This window comes from Sceloporus occidentalis, unplaced genomic scaffold, assembly GCF_023333645.1.
Source record: "Sceloporus occidentalis isolate IW3139 unplaced genomic scaffold, rSceOcc1.0.p SCAF_34, whole genome shotgun sequence".
In the NCBI taxonomy this organism is placed as follows: Eukaryota; Metazoa; Chordata; class Lepidosauria; order Squamata; family Phrynosomatidae; genus Sceloporus; species Sceloporus occidentalis.
The window spans coordinates 1,173,445-1,192,477 of record NW_028317014.1 but is presented as its reverse complement, the minus strand read 5'-3'; the positions used below and the strand labels follow the sequence as shown (position 1 = coordinate 1,192,477).

At 39.0% G+C, this 19,033-nt stretch overlaps 1 protein-coding gene across 1 annotated transcript in view; it reads left to right on the top strand.

Annotated features, from left to right (window-relative positions):
• Positions 1 to 19,033, top strand: part of LOC149298119 (uncharacterized) — a 77,902-nt gene that overhangs the window by 25,108 nt on the left and 33,761 nt on the right. The window contains exons 3-24 of the mRNA XM_089487622.1: positions 4,858 to 4,947; positions 7,085 to 7,129; positions 7,361 to 7,405; positions 7,705 to 7,767; positions 8,342 to 8,395; positions 8,924 to 8,950; positions 9,153 to 9,233; positions 9,805 to 9,867; positions 10,384 to 10,419; positions 10,503 to 10,544; positions 10,808 to 10,897; positions 12,927 to 12,980; positions 14,702 to 14,758; positions 15,243 to 15,287; positions 15,386 to 15,439; positions 16,083 to 16,124; positions 16,306 to 16,435; positions 16,584 to 16,754; positions 17,199 to 17,285; positions 17,694 to 17,786; positions 18,017 to 18,087; positions 18,480 to 18,671. Of these exons, the coding sequence (XP_089343748.1) occupies positions 4,858 to 4,947; positions 7,085 to 7,129; positions 7,361 to 7,405; positions 7,705 to 7,767; positions 8,342 to 8,395; positions 8,924 to 8,950; positions 9,153 to 9,233; positions 9,805 to 9,867; positions 10,384 to 10,419; positions 10,503 to 10,544; positions 10,808 to 10,897; positions 12,927 to 12,980; positions 14,702 to 14,758; positions 15,243 to 15,287; positions 15,386 to 15,439; positions 16,083 to 16,124; positions 16,306 to 16,435; positions 16,584 to 16,754; positions 17,199 to 17,285; positions 17,694 to 17,786; positions 18,017 to 18,087; positions 18,480 to 18,671 (1,632 nt within the window). The remainder of the gene's footprint in view (positions 1 to 4,857; positions 4,948 to 7,084; positions 7,130 to 7,360; positions 7,406 to 7,704; positions 7,768 to 8,341; positions 8,396 to 8,923; positions 8,951 to 9,152; positions 9,234 to 9,804; positions 9,868 to 10,383; positions 10,420 to 10,502; positions 10,545 to 10,807; positions 10,898 to 12,926; positions 12,981 to 14,701; positions 14,759 to 15,242; positions 15,288 to 15,385; positions 15,440 to 16,082; positions 16,125 to 16,305; positions 16,436 to 16,583; positions 16,755 to 17,198; positions 17,286 to 17,693; positions 17,787 to 18,016; positions 18,088 to 18,479; positions 18,672 to 19,033) is intronic.

The window sequence follows — 19,033 nt, the reverse complement described above, 5'->3', positions numbered from 1 at the left end:
ATTGATTTCACCCAGACTATTTTGCACGCATTAGATTTATGGTAATACAAAATCCGCAACAAAATGCTTGGCTTCCCCAAAAAGAAAAATTGTTCAAAGCAGGTAAGTGGGACTCGGGGGACAATTATTAAATTGCCTTTTAGTGTTTAATGAAACCTAACCGCAGGGTAGTAACAATGGGGAGTACCGACAGCACTTGCAAGCAAAAACCGTGTTAGTCATGTAATTGCCACAATAATAAAAGAAGCCCGCTTCTGACGATTACTCAGATGTGGTGTCATAACATCAAAGTATTAAAGCATGGCGTTTCCAATACACAAAGCTCCGCCAGTTGTACTTCTGACAAAAAAATATTTGTTGTATCTGTGTGATCACGTTGGTTTGCTTTTGGTGCCAGTGAGGGAAACACCATCTAAGCTTGTAGAATTGCCCAAATCTTTACTGTAGCTCTCCAACTAGAGAATTGATTTCCTTAAGTAAGGGTTGTCGTAGGAGGCAGAAGTAAGAGGTAACTGAGTACCAGCTCTACCCTCCTTCAAACGCTCCATAAAAACTCTTCAGGGAAGCCTACCACTGACTTAAACATCAAAACTTCTCTCTCTCACCCACTTACCACCCTTATGTCGCCCTACATTAACGTCATTCACTACCGCGCAGACCTCACCTCCTTTTTCCACCCCTTATCCACCCCTCACCCCTTATCCACCTAGATTGTAAGTTCCTACGGGAACAGGGCCCTCCATTCCTACTGTATGTCAAGTGCTGTATTGTACTTGGTGTTATCTGTAAAAACTTGTACAGCGCTGCGGAATCTGTCGGCGCTTTATAAATAAAGTATAATAAAAATAATAATGTAAGCTCCCTTACAAGGGTCAGTAAACCTAGGTACAAAAAAATCTCTCCTAGTGGATAAAACAACGTGATAAATATATAGTGGGTGTGTTACAACGCAAATGGGCTTGTGCGAACGAGTTCATCTCTAAAAACCCTTTACTTCCAAAATATCTAAAAACACAAGGATCTTCACAAATAAATTCCAGATATGAATCCAAAACACTTACAAAAGTAATTGCACGAGGATGATATGTGCAAATAACACAATGTAAACAATCCATCCTGAAGTTCTTCAATAAAGTGCAGGAGCAAATAAATAAATAGACAAAAATAAGTAAATAGCATGCAAAATTGCAAATAATGTCCTCTAATGCACTCAACGCGTTACGCCACAAGTTGACATTGGAAGAAAAAAATAGAGCAGTTCACCAAGGAGTTCTGCTTCTCTTTAGTTCCTTATCTATTGACTTTTCTGGGTTCTCGGGTCATTCTCCCCACCCAAGGAAGCTGCATTTAGGTGATGAGCTATACCGTCTACATTCTTTTTCTTGTTGTATATACCTAGGTGTTCTAACAACAATCCAAATCTGCTGAAGGAGACATGCCTTATATCTCAGACTTGTTGATACCAATCAAGCTCATGGGTGGCGTTGTTCGGCTGGGTGAGCGTGAATACCACGTTGAAAATTGAGGCATCCTCAGACAGGAACCAGCATGAGTCTCAGCTCGGCGGGTGGTTAGAACATGCTGTGTACGCTAGGTTTATTATCCAATGCTCATGTGAAAGGTTTGCTTAACACGGAGCTTTGTAATAACAAATAATGTGGCTCTATAGTAACGTGCGGAGTGACGGAACATCATGTGAAATAATAAATGAATGTTTCATTGAGTGCTAGAACTGGATAAAGTAAAAATGAAAATAAGGTAGATAGACAATAAGCTTTCATTTTTTAAGCATTTTATTTCTGAAAAGCTAGCAAGCCTAGTGCATGTAATGTCTTTCACAAGCAGATTATGACAGTGGTCAGACTTTGGAATTTGCATATATAGCCTTCAAAAAAAGGAACGAAACCGGTCTAAAGCTTTATCATGTCCTTTGTTTCAAAGCTAAACCCTTCCTGCATTATTCTTATCACTAGTATCCGATTTAAAATGCATTTTTCTGTTGTTTTCATTTCTAAGACAGTTCTTGTTGTATAAAATAATGAAGGAACTGACTTCATTAGCATAGCCATAAAGTATCAGCTCGGTGTGGTGCTTGATGGGGAAGGTCACCCAAAATAGTGCATGACTGACAACAATGGCAGCCTCCTAAAGGAAATTTATTGGAACAAAGAAATAACACCAGGTTTTTGTCAATGCTAAATTACATTACTGTATACCTTTTCTCAAGGTAAAAAAAAACAAAACACATTTTTGATTCACTTTAAAATAAAACGTAGTTTTCTACAGAGACTAAAATTCCAATTAATATATATTTTTAAATCTCGACTCACCCCAGCCTCCAGTGAGTTTCATAACCAGAAACTGTTTCGCATTCAGCAAGTTTGTATTTGTAATAACAAATACGCATACAAAGTTTCTTGGCCTGGGACTGGAAAAAAAAAAACAATGATTGCAGAAGGAAATTATGTCCCCGGTGTAATTAGTCTAAAATAACTCCCTCGGGGGGAAGTCTGTGGTATTGTCCTGGAAATTTGCCCAGTCAAAGCTTTGAGTCATATGCTTCTAGGGAGTCCATGCTTGTAAGCACAGTTTAATTGAACAGCCATCTGTTATATATACACCTGTCGTGGACTTTGATGGGGAAAATACATTAAAACATTAACTGCCAGTTTATTCTCTTCCAGAGTGTTAAATTACAAAGTTATTTTTAATTTTCAAGAAGCAAGGTATATCAGCTAAGCTTCACCACGTTTCTCCAGCTGTCCGACTCCCAACAGATTGTGTTCTGATGAAGTCACCACGTGTCTTCACCAAATATCTTAGACCGAATGTTGACACCAGTGAGGAACAATTGTTTTAGGCTTCCAGAGAGAGTCTAGTTAAGATCCCACTTATCGAATCTAGACTTCACAACCAGCAGGGACAGTGAGAGACTGCTAGCAACTGGGTCGCTGTCTACGCACACACCTTACCAGTGACCCTGATACACCCGGCGTGTATCCTTCTAACACACAAGCTGCTTTCTCAAGAATTAAGGGATCATTAGAAATAACTTTTGCTCCTTCAAAAGTGTAAAGAAACAAATGGAGAGGCTACAATCCCATATAATTTCAAATAATAGATCCAAGCGTACCTGGGTTCAGGTTCCAAAACCGCGACACAAGAACGGATAGTTGCGCCAGCCGACACCAGCATCACACAAGGATATCCATGAATGTATAAAATTAATTTATTAAACGTCCGTGGACAATAAAAACAAGGAGGGCAACAGAACAAAAACATGAACAAAAAGGCTAAAGCCCTTGACGCGTTTCGCACAAACTGTGCTTAGTCATAAGCCGCAAATTAAGGGACCATAAGAAATAACTTTTGCTCCTTCAAAAGTGTAACAGGCAGGGCCGGCCTTAGGGGTGTGCGATTCAGTGAGATGGGGCAGAGGGGGGGCAGTGAGAAGAGGCAGAGGTGGGAAAGGCAGTGAGAAGGGGCAGAGGTGGGAAAGGCAGTGAGAAGGGGCAGAGGTGGGAAAGGCAGTGAGAAGGGGCAGAGGTGGGAAAGGCAGTGAGAAGGGGCAGAGGTGGGAAAGGCAGTGAGAAGGGGCAGAGGTGGTAGATAGTGATAAAGGGGAAGAGGAGATAGATAGTGAGAAAGGGTAGTTTTGTGACAAGAACACCAGAACACCTAAAGCCGGCTCTGGTAACAGGGGACCGGTTACTGTCCCGTACAGCTTCACCAATGGAGAATATATATAGTTTAATTTACTCCTACAATGACTTCAAATAGATCTGTCATCTTTCCCAAATCCAACATTTCACAATTTGGCCCATCAAGTTAATTTATGCAATTAAATAGATTAAATAAGCAATGAGTTTGCATTTAAAAAGCACATTGTGTGTATATAATTGGAGTAGCCATGTTAGCTTCCTACTACCTGTATCTACATGATTGTTCCTCCCCGTTGGCTCAGACAGATTTTGTAAGCGTGGATGAGGATTAGGAAGAAAATGTCATGGCTGGAACCACGCATATCGGTGGTTCTCCCAAATACTTCTTGTAACAAAATATCTCCAAAATGTATCCAAAAGACACATGCCTAAAGTAGTTTTAATAGGCGAATGTAGTTATGCTTAAAGCTGTGACAGTCCCAGCTCCTCTTTAATACCAATCTTCATTTCAATTAATCCTAACAATAGAAGTCCTCGGTTATGCCCCTTGTTAACGTACCTTGCATCACTTTTAACTTAGCTGGTACCCATAATATTTCACCAGCCTCCACTAATCCTTACCTACCCCCCATAACATAGCTCCCAAGTGTCCTGTTTTAAGTGCAGCAGTACCGTTTTGTGGGCACTGTCTTGTGGGTAGTGATGATAATGTGCCAGTGAGTGAGATTGGATGATGTCACCTGATGAGCCTATAGAGCTGGAGGATGGATTGAGCACTTTATATTTGCACTGTATCCTGGCGTTCTTCTTCAGTACATTGCAAGGTGGCTGGCCATGTAAGGTAGGTAGATGGTCCTGTCTCCAGCCCCTCCTCTGACCACGCCCATCTTGCCTTTAACCACACCCCAAACTGAGAGGTGTCCTGCTTCAGAGTATGGTGTAGTACCTCGTCTGTCACAACCTTGAGAGATTCTACTCCATTGCCATGGACGGCAATTCCAGGTTCATGGTAAATGGAAGTTCATGTTTTGTCCTAAAATAAATAAGATTTTGCTTTGCTCATAAAACATATTTTGTTCTGTCCCGTGTTACAATGGTAAAACAATGTTTATGTCACATGTAAATGTGCTATATATGTAAACTTTTTTTTAAAAAATCCAAAGCTTCTGTTGCATCACTTATATTGTTTTTATAGGGGGAAAGGGGGCTTCCAGGATTAGAAGGACAGCTTGGTTTACCTGGATTTCCAGGACCTGAAGGACCACCTGGCCCTCGTGGCTCCAAGGTAAGTAGCCTAAGCAACACCTTATTAATTCAGTTAATTATATGTGCCTGTAAGAGTTGCTTAGCGCATAGACTAAACTAGTTGTCAGAGTACTAGTTAATGTAGGACAGTGGGGCTGATCATTTTGTATAGACGGGGTATTCGTTGTAGGTAAATTTTATTATTGATTTGTAGGGCTGCAACTAACGATTATTTTAATAATCGATTAGTTGCCCGATTATTTTTTCCATTAATCGGATAAAAAATGCAATTTTTTTAAATTTAAGATAATGTAATAAAAAACGTACAATTTACACTTTCATCTCTTTATCGCAATGGCCTCTCTCTATTCACCTTCTTATTTTACTGACATAATAATAAAAGCTACAAGAACCCAAACAGTGTTTCTCAAACTAGGTTTTAATACAAAATTATTAGTAAATATTAATTCATATGATAACTATTTTTCATATTTAATAAAAACTATGAGAAAAAAGCCTTGTTTATATTTTCTTATATTTACCAAACTGCCCCCAGCAATGCACATCTGACCCCCAGCTTGCCACTCTGCCCCCATATATGCCTTATACCTCCTATATGCCAGAGATTCCACTGTGCCCCCTGATATGCCTTATACTCCTTATATGCCAGTGATATGCAACTGAGCCCCCTGATATACCTTTTACCCCAGATATGTTTTATGCCCCCTGATATGCCTAATATCGATATGCCTTATACCCCCTATATGTCCTGAAATTCATAATACCCCCCCATACACCACTATAACTCACCCATACACCACTCTGCCTCCTCCCCCCTCCCATACTCCACTCTGCCTCCTCCCCCCTCCCATACTCCACTCTGCCTCCTCCCCCCTCCCATACTCCACCCTGCCTCCTCCCCCCTCCCATACTCCACTCTGCCTCCTCCCCCCTCCCATACTCCACTCTGCCTCCCCCACTCTCCCATACTCCACTCTGCCTCCTCCCCCCTCCCATACTCCACTCTGCCTCCCTCCCCCTCCCATACTCCACTCTGCCTCCTCCCCCCTCCCATACTCCACTCTGCCTCCTCCCCCTCCCATACTCCACTCTGGCTCCTCCCCCCTCCCATACACCACTTTGCCTCCTCCCCCTCCCATACACCACTTTGGCTCCTCCCCCTCCCATACACCACTCTGCCTCCTCCCCCCTCCCATACTCCACTCTGCCTCCTCCCCCCTCCCATACTCCACTCTGCCTCCTCCCCCCTCCCATACTCCACTCTGCCTCCTGTCAGCAACTGAGGTTCACAAAGCACCAGGGAGTCGGGAGAGAGGCAGAGTGATGTATGGGAGGGGGGAGGAGTCAGAGGGGTGTATGGAAGTGGAGGGGAGAGGCGGAAGTTGTCTGTGCGCATCGCACGGACACCCACCGGCCGACAGTGAGGGGAATCCAGGTCCCCTGCAGCGTTGCGGGGGATCTGGATTCTAGTGTTTTAATCCGATTTCTGTTTGAGGTCGGATTATATAAGGAGAGGAGTTTTTCATAAAAATCGATTCGACTAATCGATAATGAAAATCGTTGACGATTTTCATTATCGATTATTATCGATTTTATCGATTAGTTGTTTCAGCCCTATTGATTTGTAATACAAACACATTTTTGTGGCCGTAGACTAGCGAAAACAAATGCACCCCCCATAATGTCTTAAATTAATCAGAGCTCTAAAAATGCACAAAAGGGTTCATCCCCGGCAGAAGCTATGCCAAAAACACTATACACATATTATGAAAACACAGCCATATGTAATCGCCTTTTAAGTTGTAACAAATATGAGACTACTCTCCAAGTAAACTTGACGACTACATTAATAGCTGTATCATGGAGCACGTGGGGTGGCCACTTCCTCCCAAGTCGTCTTTAGTAAAGTTATGAGTTAGTTTGTGCCGGCGTACCCGCATATTTCTTACTCTCCACTAGATGTCAGTCTAATGACACTTTGAACAAAGATCTATTCCATGCATTGCTATGGTTATGAATGCATTGTCTCCATTGTTTTACCATATAATTTCTTACCATTGGAAATAGGTCAGTATAGTACGTATAAAGGTTGCATAGTATTTAATTTGTATTAATGAGATATAATATGTCTTTCTTTTTTTTTTTTTTCTTCCTAGGGAGACGATGGACTTCAAGGACCAATTGGACCCAAAGGAATTAGAGTACGTTTTGTGATATTACAGACAGAATATTATCATTTGATGCATGTAAACCACAGCCACATTGATTTTTAATCCTTTTTTCCCCAAATCAGATTGGTGAATACAGGAAAATGTACAATCGATTTCCTGGTAATTTAACTGCAAAAACCTTGTAGTAAAATGTGGTTCTTCTGCAGAATATATAATGTGTGTTCAGTATTACACTAATTGGTGCAATCATTTTATTTTTAGGGACCTCCAGGGCTTCCTGGATTTCCCGGGACGCCTGGCCTGCCTGTAAGTAGATTCACAAACTCTCTTCTTACTCAGAAAAGCACGACTGGGATATTCCACGTCAACCATAACCTCCTTACTGTCAAAATAGATGGGCCATGTGAGAAATAAAATAACAGGCTCAGCAGCCTGGTGTTCAAACCATTATATTATGGTATTGATAATATGCAGTGCATGTCCTCTCTTCCAGCGGAGCTGGAATCAGGGAGATTATTGTCATTTGCTGCACTTGGCGGTCAAACGTAGTATGGGATGCAAATAATCATCTGCTCTACAGAAATCTAACTATTTATCCGCTGCAGGGCTTACCTGGCCAAGATGGAGCCCCTGGACCCGCTGGCATCCCAGGATGCAATGGGACAAAGGTAGCATTTCTCTTTTCTGTGACTGCATCAGCTCTACCAGTGAATTAGTGGAATGTTGACTGGATGGACTCCTAGATTTGTATGGGATGGATGATCTGAATAGTCTAATACTGGTTGGATCAGAATTCTGACAGTGACTCCACAGAAGAAGATTCCTCTTTATTTTATGTTGGTTACTATACGCTATAGCAATGACTTCTAATGACTTTATTGACTGGAACACTAGGTTGACTAGCTGTGCGTGGGCGAGTTAGCAGTACAGTACTAGATCACTGTTCTGACCACTCGTTTATGTACAAGTTCAGTTTATGGACTAGACCATTTCTGACCAGCAGTACCTTTGACATTTTGGCAAGCAGCGTATTGACTGTCAGTGCCCTGAATACTACATAGACAGCACTCTGAATACATCAGTACTAGTAGTTCAGTGTGACAGAGGAATTCTGTTCATGGACCCAATACTGTTCATTTTAATAATTGGCTTGTTTGGCCCTATGATAACCAGCTCTGTCATTGTTCACCTGCATTAGTTTAGTGACACTTCATGTCTTCATCTTAACACTCTCATCATCAGGGTGAACGTGGTTTTCCCGGGATTGCAGGTTTTCCAGGCCCTTCAGGTCCCATGGTAAGTTCTCAGTCTCTCACATGTAACATATCATATATATATATATATATATATATATATATATATATATATATATATATATAAACAATTCCTGCTGACAATTGCTAAACATATTCTCTAAAATCATGTGCAGTATCATAATACTTTTGAGACGGTCCACTTCTAGACTAGACTAGCTTTAAGAAAGCAATACTCTTGATTAGTTATGTTAGGTGTCTTTCTAGGTACAGAATCTACTTTTGTCAGAATCTCCGTATTAAATCTTTCTAGTGTAAAGAGGCACCAATCCAGCAGACATCAAAGCAACCAGTGGACCATTCTTGCTTTTGCAAATTGCTTTGCCTCTAACTGCTTAGCAAATAATGATCCAGGGTACTTGATATCCCTTATATTCCAATTAAGTCTTAAAGGCTGTTAGTTATTTCCATGTTTTATCCACATCAACGGCATATACTGCCAGCATCAAAACAACTTACGTGTAATAAGAGAAAAAATGGCCATTTAACAAGCCTTTATTTTGTTTTAAAGGGTCCGCCTGGATTGCCGGGTTTAAAAGTAAGTATACAGAATTTAAATGTCTAAATCGGATATTATTTTATTGTTTACTTACTCATATCAGTGTGTTACTGGGGAACTATTTAACTGTATTTATATTATATTGTGATGAATAAGAAATGCATTTGCAATGGGTTTAAACTTTGTTTTGTTATTTAATGTGCTTAACTTAAACATACATATTTCTGAATATCTCCTCTAGGGCGAGCCTGGTGAGGTGATTTCTTTACCACAGACAGGACAGAAAGGTGACTCAGGATCACCAGGCCTTCCAGGTTTACCTGTAAGTAACAATGTGAATCGAAATATGTTTACCAATAAAATATGTACAATATTGCACCATATCAGACCTCTTGTATGCAGAGTCAGCTACACCCTTTAAACACGTTATGGCGGATACATTGATACAGACATACATAAGAAGCACCGGCAGCAAAGACACCAGTCTGCCTTGTTCTTATTACTACTGTTAATTTATTCATTCTTTATAGCTTTATGTGCATCCCATTTGATTCCTTTATTATGTTTCTTTGTACTACTTCCACTGGAAGTCTAGTCCAAGTATATACAGCCCTTTAAAGTAGAGTTTCTCACATTAGCTCTTGGTCTCCCACTCTCACACAACTTTAAATCACCATCACCATCTAGCCCACCTTTTATATTAAAAATGCTTTCGTTTCAGACTTTCTTTAATATCTTGACATGTCTAAATATTTCTATCATGTCTCCTCTCTCCGTTTGCTCTTCTAATAATGTAATATATATATATATAAATATGTAATAATGTAACTCTCGCTTGGTATGTTTTGTCACGCAACTAATATATATATATATTTTTTTATTTTTTTTTACAGGGTCTGCTGGGTCCTCCGGGAGTTCAGGGTCCTATCGGACGTTCAGGTCCAGCAGGTTTCCCGGTAAAGACCAATGATCAAAATTACAAAAATCATACATATTGTTCTTGATCCATAAAGAAAATGTTTTGGACACAGGAAACACAAATCTTTTTGAATTCATAATATTATTTCAGTCTAAAACTAATGATTGAAGAGTGAAATATTTATTTTTCAAAAAAGACTTCTACTTTTTTAGATATTTTAAATTAGTTTGGTTATGGAGGAATCAATTTTATTTTTGGTTTCCAAGCATACTTAAATAATTTAACTCTTAATTAAACTCATACAGGTAGTTGGGCATCCCTCTGTTACAGACTGAAAGTTTTCCATAGGATACATTCAGCAAGCTATATCATCTGACAGTACTCTGTGCTGATGTTTAAAAGGGGAGAAGGAAATGTAGCAGATCATCGAATCATTAAATGTACAAAAAATCCACAATATAAACGTACAAGACAAAAACAACCCAAACCAACTCATGCGACACATTGTAAGATTCATGATCATGCTGACTTGCCAATCCTTTTCCTTTTCTAGGGACCTCCAGGGCCACCTGGACCTCCAGGACTCAAGGTGATTAGAACCCGGTTTATTGCAAAATTATATTTTTTGTACTGTATAAAACAAAATCTAACCCTTTTTTTGTGACGTTCTAGGGGAATATGGGGTTAAACTTCCAAGGATTGAAAGGAGACAAGGTATGTAGTTAATCAGTGCTACTACTCTGTCTGGATTGTGGGGTATATTTCATACTATATCTCAGCCAAATGGGCAACGTCTTGACATTTTAGAGGGTATCACGCTATCAATCTAATAGAGTGATAAATCAGTGGAAGGGATATGTACAGAAAGATAGAAGTAGAACATTTAATAACGGAGGTCTTTGGCTGTATCAAAGCAAACACTGTAATTATTGTTAAAACAGAATACTGGTGCAATTGAAACACGCTTGTCTCATTAGGGCGACATGGGTCTTCAGGGACCACCAGGACCACCAGGGCCAAATGAACAGCAGAAACCACCTGATGTACAAGTGCAGAAAGGAGAAAAGGTCGGTAAAAGACAAAAGAATACTTAATATGATTGTTAATGATACTAATGTTGGAGATGTTATTTTGGGATAGTACCATTAAATCTACCTCTCAGCCACTCCATGTAGCACATTCCCTTTTTCACAAACATTATTTGTCTTTCTGTATACCTCCCATGTTTCCCAGCTACATAAATACATAAATAATCCATAGACGGTGGAGACTTGGTAACAGCCAGCATCTAAGCACTCCTCCTGAAAGAAAATTTAAATGACGGGAGGATCTGCCGTTCTGGTTCTCTTTTCCAAAGTCCTCATGTGATGTAAATAAAACAAAGAAACTTTGCCTTCGTGCTCTTGGGTTACTGTAATATTATAAGATGGAGAGAGTTGACGAAGGAATGGGAAGATCATTAACTTAAAAACATAAATCTAAAAATGGTAAGAGTCAACCAGAAGCTTTGGTAACACCCCCCCCCCCCCCCAAAAAAAATATTTTTATTGCACACAGTAAAGGCCAATAGGGATAGTTTGGAAGAAATCTGTGAAATAAAAGGTTGAAAAAACGCAAAGGGGGGGGGTTAGGATTGCTGTCTAATGCTGTCTAATAAAAATGCATTTGTTTTTTCATATGTGGTCTGATTTTTTTAATGCATACTACATCATCAAACCACACACAAAAGTATTTTTATGAACTGTGGGACTATTGACTAAGCACAGACTTTTAATTAACTGGTATCCTCCCCCATCCCTTCAAAACCGCAATCAGAAAAGGAATTCAGAATAATACTTAGCTCATCAATTAATACACATTTTAATTGAGAAGAAATAAATCTTAAAACGGATTGAACCCTTTGGGAGCCATTGGGCTGGATTCAGTGTTTCAACTTTAAACTATTATTAATTACTTTTATCTAGTGCTGTCACGTTCCACAGCATCGTACAACTGGTTATGGGTAAACATGATATAATAAGTAGTATATTTATTAGGAATGTATTACATAGTGTGAGCAAGTCCTTGTTCAAACAAGTTAATCTAGAATTGAATAGCGATCCAAGCATAGATTTCCATGGAACAAAAATGAGATTCCAAAGATACCATAATATATTGACCTCGATTCATTACCCGAGATAAAGTGTAGCAATCTACTGAAGGATCGCTCTGGTAAATTACTTTAATAGTAACAATAATAATAAGAATATTTCATCCAGAACAATTTCTCCAAGCTAAGATAAGTTTGGATAAAGTTCCTGGGAAACTTTAAATACCCTGAGATTCTAACTATTGAAAACTATCACCTCTTAAATTATTCTCAGTCAGGGCAATCTGACCCTTTCTGAATCGAAAGATACCGGCTGCAATTGTAAGCCACCGGCAACCACAGGCCATGACCCTTCATCAAACTACTCAGCTCTCTTCTTGTGGGGAAGTAGTAGAAAGCTTTGTGGCGTTCTCTCGGATGGGAGAATAAGACTTTCCTCATAAAAGAATCATGTCGCATTAATGTGTTCATGACATCAACTATTATGTCGGTAAAGAATCGTATTGTATGGTGACTTTGACAAAATTCAGTAGGTTTAGCCCTTGGTCACCTGGTGGCACTGTACTCCTATAACAGTCAGTTTTAGCTGAAATAATAGTTGAAAGCAAGAACACTGGTTTGAATGGATTTTTCATTATCGACAAATTTACAAGCGTTATACATTATGCTCAAATTCACCAAGTTATCCCATTTTCGCTTATTGCACGCAATTTAAGCCAATTGCACACAAAGAAGCAACGCAGGGATTACCTAAAGCCAATTTTAGTACTACTCCTATCATATCAGCCTATTTTAAGAAACAGCAACCCTAGGAGTTGCTATTGCGTGTCCATTACAATCTTATCCAGTATTTTTTTTAATTGCAGATGATATTAAAAAACAGAGGTTTTATGTCCCTCAAAAACTAAATATGACAAAATCTAATAGTTTAGCTAGACTGTTCGGTTTTTTATTTCTTTACAACCAGATTTACAATGTCGTCATTGCTCTTTCTTGTCTTCTGATAGGGTTCACTTGGGCCCCAAGGTTATCCAGGAGACCGTGGATTCCCAGGACCTCCGGTAAGTACTTAGTATTTTATTTTTATTATAGTTTTTTCATTTGAATTATTTTTATTTTATGCAAGACAAATAAACCTGCCTGGGGAACATGGTGGCTTTACAGCCAGGAGTCTCTACCCTTTCTTTGGTTCTGTGGGTGAAATGTGACAATAATGTCTCAGTAAGGGCACTTTTGTGGGTAGTATCACACCACTCGCTCCCATAGGCATCACCCATACATTGCAATATTAGTACAGTATAGCGTTTTCTATAGTGCGTAATTTACGGTGCAAACTGCATCACAGATATCAGATCACGATATAGAATGTGATGTGTTTAAGAACTAACACAATAGTGCGGTGGGAAGTTAAGTTATTCACATGGCGTAGAAATATTTCTTTTTAAAGAAGATCACACTACATTACAGCTCAGTGTGTGATGCATAGTCACATAGGTGATTCAGATAGCACCCACTCAGAAATACCTATTGTAATTAATGTGTGTGTGAAGGGGCTATATACACTGTGTGTGTGTGTGTGTGTGTGTGTGTGTGTATATATATATATATATATATATATATATACACACACACATATATATACACACATATATATACATACAAACATCACATAAGGATTGCGAGTGTTTGGCAGCGGATCAGCCCATTGCAGAAATACTGCTGTTGATTCACAAATCTGTATGCAGAACACTGAGCTGGCTGGAGCTGGCGTGTGGAATGGGGCGCTCGCTATCTGTGTAATCTCCAGAATGTGACTGAAGCCAGAGATATCATTGTTTTCCTATAACCACTCATGGGGGATGACAGCATCAGCTAGCGGGATATGAATAACAGAGCGTATAGCGTTCATTATTTCCAGAATGCATTTAACAGCAGCTTGTAACAAAGCATACACTTCTTTATCAATTCTTCATTGAAACTATTTCACAGCGTGTTCTAAAGAACAAAAAAGCTATAACCATCAGAACAGTGATCTGCTAGATGAGGTTGGTAGGAATGGCAAAGTTAGGCTAGTGTAAAGATGACTTTTTTATGGTACTTATAACATGTATATATGACAATAAAAAGGATTACAAGTCCTAATGTCTAAAACATTTAGAATCAAACAGACAGGGCGTACTAGTTTCTTAACACATAAACGTAACCTATGGATCCAAGTAATTCTGTATTTGCTGGAATATAGTGTAACGCAAAGTATACAGCAACCCCACAAGCCTTGGCTCTTACATAAATATAAAGATCCCCAATGACCTGAATATCTAAAGAAAAAACATTGTTTTTCGGGTAAAATGTATAGGTATTTTCCATGCTTCATGTTCTTTAAAGGTGAAAGTACTTAAAGGTGCTGTTCCGCTTGCCGTTGTAAATGTATTTACCAATATTTAAAATGATTCATAGTACGGTTCAGTGTCCAAACCCTTGGCAGAAATAATTATTTAATCATGTCAAATAACATGATTGTGTTATTTTTATGGGCCTTATTTGCTAAAGTTGTCTGCTTAACACACATGAGAGCGCAATTCATGTTTTGTGTAAGTGGAACTGGATCTTCAATGTTATGGATAAACCTGTATCTTCATGACACCTAAAAGTTAGGCCTATATATATATATATATATATATATATATGTATGTATATATATATATATATACTGAGATTAATTGTGTGCCATATTCACTGTATTTTAGACTTTAAATAACCCTTTTATTTATTTCTTTAACAGGGTCCTCCCGGAGGACAAAAAGGAGGGAAAGGAGAACCAGGGGAACCAGGCAAAATTGTAAGTATGCCCATAGTCGTTTATATGAGGGGTACAAATACGTACCAAATGAGATAAAAGTACCAACTTAATATTGCACGGAATGCTAATTATGGTTCATCTTAATGATACATTTTCGGGCTTGGGCATATATACTGACCCTCCCACCTCAGTAGTTAAAGTAGACACCTTCCTGAATGTTCACCTTAGTTCAACCCACCAAGTTTACCTGATGCCGCAATGATTTCTCCCAAAGCATTAGTGAACTTAAGGCATACAATCCGAAAGGTCAGATCTTCTTTAACAAATTAAAGATCAGGAAAAGGATAAACATTCCAAGTAGTAGAAATGACCATCGTTTGTACCATCTGCAAGGACCTCTGTGGCCTTCAGAAAACTCAGTGGTTTCCTATTAATACCAACTGGAAACCAAATCAGCATTTTATTACAGTGCATACAGGTTTTGTCCTATTTTAGTTTTTATGGATTTTTTTTCTTTTTCTAGGGAAAACCTGGAAAAGATGGAAAGGTCGGGATTCCCGGCTCTAATGTGAGTTTTACTTTTCACTTAAGTTGTTTAGCATCCTAGTCAAGGAATGAATGAAGATAAATATAATTATTTCTTGTTCTTCTTGTTTTTTTTTGCAGGGTCTTCCTGGAGAGTCTGGGCTACCTGGGAATCCTGGTCGAGAAGGCGAGAGGGTAATCTTTTTTTTTTTTTTTTTTTTTGTGTTTATTTTTTTATTTTGTGGCGCTGCTTGAATGAAATATTAGTGATGATTATGTATGTGTTAGACTTTGCATTCAGGTATATTTTAATGTCAGGTCAAATATTTTGGTTTTTTCATGCTCACCTTTTGCTCATTATCCATCAGCGCTATTAGTCAACCACTCCCAGGTTTCCTCCAACCCATCGCTCTACTATTTACTTTTTATTTATCCCCAAAAGGTAAATGTTCGCTGTTTTTTTTTTTAATATACGGTCATAGTCATTGTATGGCCATACTGTCATGCTCATATACAATAACATGCTGTTACAATGACTTCCAACTTTGGGAGTTTCAAGCATAGCAATGGCCAAGGACTTGTCATTTTGACTGGCTTCCCCTCCTCTTTGTCCTATGTTTTCAAGGCCGCTATAGTAAGATTGAAAAGGGCTGCATTTGATCTCTCCAGGTCCTTCTCTTGTTGAAGAATGAAGGAATCAAATAAGCAGATACATTTAAGCTATAGAAAATTCACCTTGAGGGAAGATAAATACTTTGCCTTTATTGATCTTCCAGCAACCATTCATGTTTGTAGCTGTCACGGCAAAACACTGCTTTCAATAAAATTATTATTTCAGGGGCAAAAAGGTGACCGTGGGTTCCCTGGACCTCCTGGAGAGGTAAGTAAAGTTTTTCTGCTATTTTGTTGTCAGACGGTTTACAATCTATGTTTATTGTTACACATTAGCAGATGTTGGCCATTAAATTCACCCCTCTGGCATATTTCATTTTTTTGTTATTTATATGGCTTCAACATTCAGTTGGGGATAAAGAGAATATTCCTTATTTCCATATTTACAGGTGATTACTAGACCAGGCATTGGTAAAATTGGACCAAAAGGAAACTCTGGGTTTCCAGGAACTCCCGGGATAAAAGGTGAACGAGGTTTTCCAGGCCTCCAAGGCCCACCTGGTTTACCTGGACTACCAGGTAAGACACTAACGTATTTCTGCACATCTATTATTCGGTAACAAAAATTTCGGGAGGATAGATTGTGCAGTCCAATGTGAACCATTGTGACCAATGTGAACCAGTATACATGCCGGTTTCTGAGGGACAATGTGTTTGTTGTTTTTAGGTACTGCCATTCCAGGCCCCTCAGGAGACCCAGGCCTTCCAGGAGAAAGAGGGCAGAAGGGAGATGAAGGTTCACCAGGTATATCCATACCCGGCAGACAAGGGCAAGATGGCCGCCCAGGAGCCACTGGACCCCCAGGACCCCCTGGCCCTCCTGGTCCAACAATACCCGGTGAGTTAACTTTTTACTTCATGATGCACACCAGGTTGTAATGTTAATTAAAACACACAAATATGTGACTCTCCAAAATCAGTTCTATTAAAATTATGTTGGTTAATGGTTGGTGATCTATAATCATCGGATTACGAAACATTTTTTACATAAAAAAGTTTCCAATCAGAATCCATGGTGGACATTGTCATATTTCTGAAATACCATTTCTGGAGTGTTAAATGTGGTGCAATCACCATAGCACCCAATGGAAATGTTTGTTTGATTTTTGAGATTGAGTGCTGTAATTAGTCACTTCTAAATATTTGATATGTTATTTTTAATTCTGTGAGTGCAATTGTTGTTTCTCTTTGTTTGTTCTCTGATATTACCTGTTTATGTGACGTTAGCAATCCAAAGTAGCGTTGCTGATTGTTAACTGAAATCCCTGACGCGTACTTTCAGGTACAGGTGGACAATGCCAGCCAGGTCCTCCCGGTCTCCCAGGGCTTCCAGGTGATCCAGGATTTTTAGGAGAGAGGGGGCAGAAAGGTAAGCTACATGACAGGTATGGTAGCTTGTATAGCCCATGACCATGTCAGATGTGATAAAACAACGCGTTCGTAACGTGCTCCTGAACAAGCCGTGTTGCTGTATTCTGGTGTGCCAAGTGCTTACATGAATTATTAGATAATGATTAATACATTTACGTGTTTATTTGATCCGTACCTTTTTAATTGATGTCCTCCATGTTTTAATATGCAATATTAGTAAGTCTGAATCCATAGTAGATGAAGGCTACACCCTGAAATACATCAGTTTAATATATATTTAATTACTAATGTTAGTGGTTTAATTTGTTTTCAATACATTTTAACTTGGACATATTGTATTTAGCAATCATTTATATTCCATTATACCTTATAGACATTTCCATTGTAAACAACTTTTTTCATGCAGGTGACAAAGGAGATACTTGCTACAACTGTATAGGAAACGGCATTCGAGGGCTACCAGGTGATCCGGGTTTACCAGGTCCTCCTGGAAGTCCAGGTAAAACGAACACCTTACCCTTGGGGATATCTTGCAGATTATGGAAAACACATTGATGGCACATCTTACATTTTCATGCTTTAATGTAAAATATCAAAAAAGATATCTGATGTCAACAAAATCTGTGGTACAACAGAGGTACTACAGAGTTTTACTGTATAACTGCAAAATCAAATGTTTCTATCCAAACATGCTGTCTGGTCTGCTTTAATCCATTTATTTTTTAATAGGATTGTCTGGATTTCCTGGGACAAAGGGAGAATCAGGCCTTCCAGGTCCACAGGGACCACCAGGACAGCCAGTAAGTTTCTGTTGAGACAATCTTTTGTGATCCAGATCACAGATTAAATGGTAATCATTCTAGTGAGGAAGAGGCAAATTCCATGGCTGTCGGACTTCCAACCAGCCTTATTCTTGCACCGACAATTTTGCAGCTAATACATTGATTAAGCTTCAAGCCATGAATAAGCTGATTACAGTAAAATAATGAAGTACTTCAACAGTGTGAGTTTTCAATAGAGTTTGGGTAGACAGTCCTGTATGTCACCAAAACCTCAAGCCAGACAAACTATCATCTAATGTGATTTCACCTATTGCCACTCTCTGTCACTTTTTATATGATGCTTAGATAGATTTGGGACAGCAATTACAATTGCACAACATGATTTATCCTCACGTGTCTTCTACCCACAGGGTTTTCCTGGTAGTCCTGGTAGTCTTGGTAGACCAGGTCCAAAGGGAGATCCTGGAGATGCGATTGGCCTACCCGGACTCAAAGGAGAAAAAGGTGATACTGGATTCCCAGGTCCGGCAGGGTCACCTGGCCTGGATGGACTTCCTGGAAGAAATGGCAGCCCTGGTCTTCCTGGACTTAAGGGAGAGCCGGTACGTTTTTCTTTTATACTGTAAAATACTCCTGTGATAAACATACATACGTTTAAGTAATGACTACAATGTATAACTGCTTATACTAATACTAGTAATGGTAAAGCCTGTTTAATTAAATAGGCTGTATAGCATTTTGGTTCTCTTTTCTATGCTATTTTTCTTGATATAATTAATTACAAAGTTATGTTGTTATGGAGTATGTTGCATAGTTAGGACTATAGTGGGAATTGTGAAATTGTTGTTTGTAGAGTGAGATGTAAAATAGGATAGGAATTCTTTGCTATCCAACATCTCACATAAAAATAAACAATGCATCTAACACGTGTATTTTTCCAACCGTCTGTGATGAAATGTTAAAC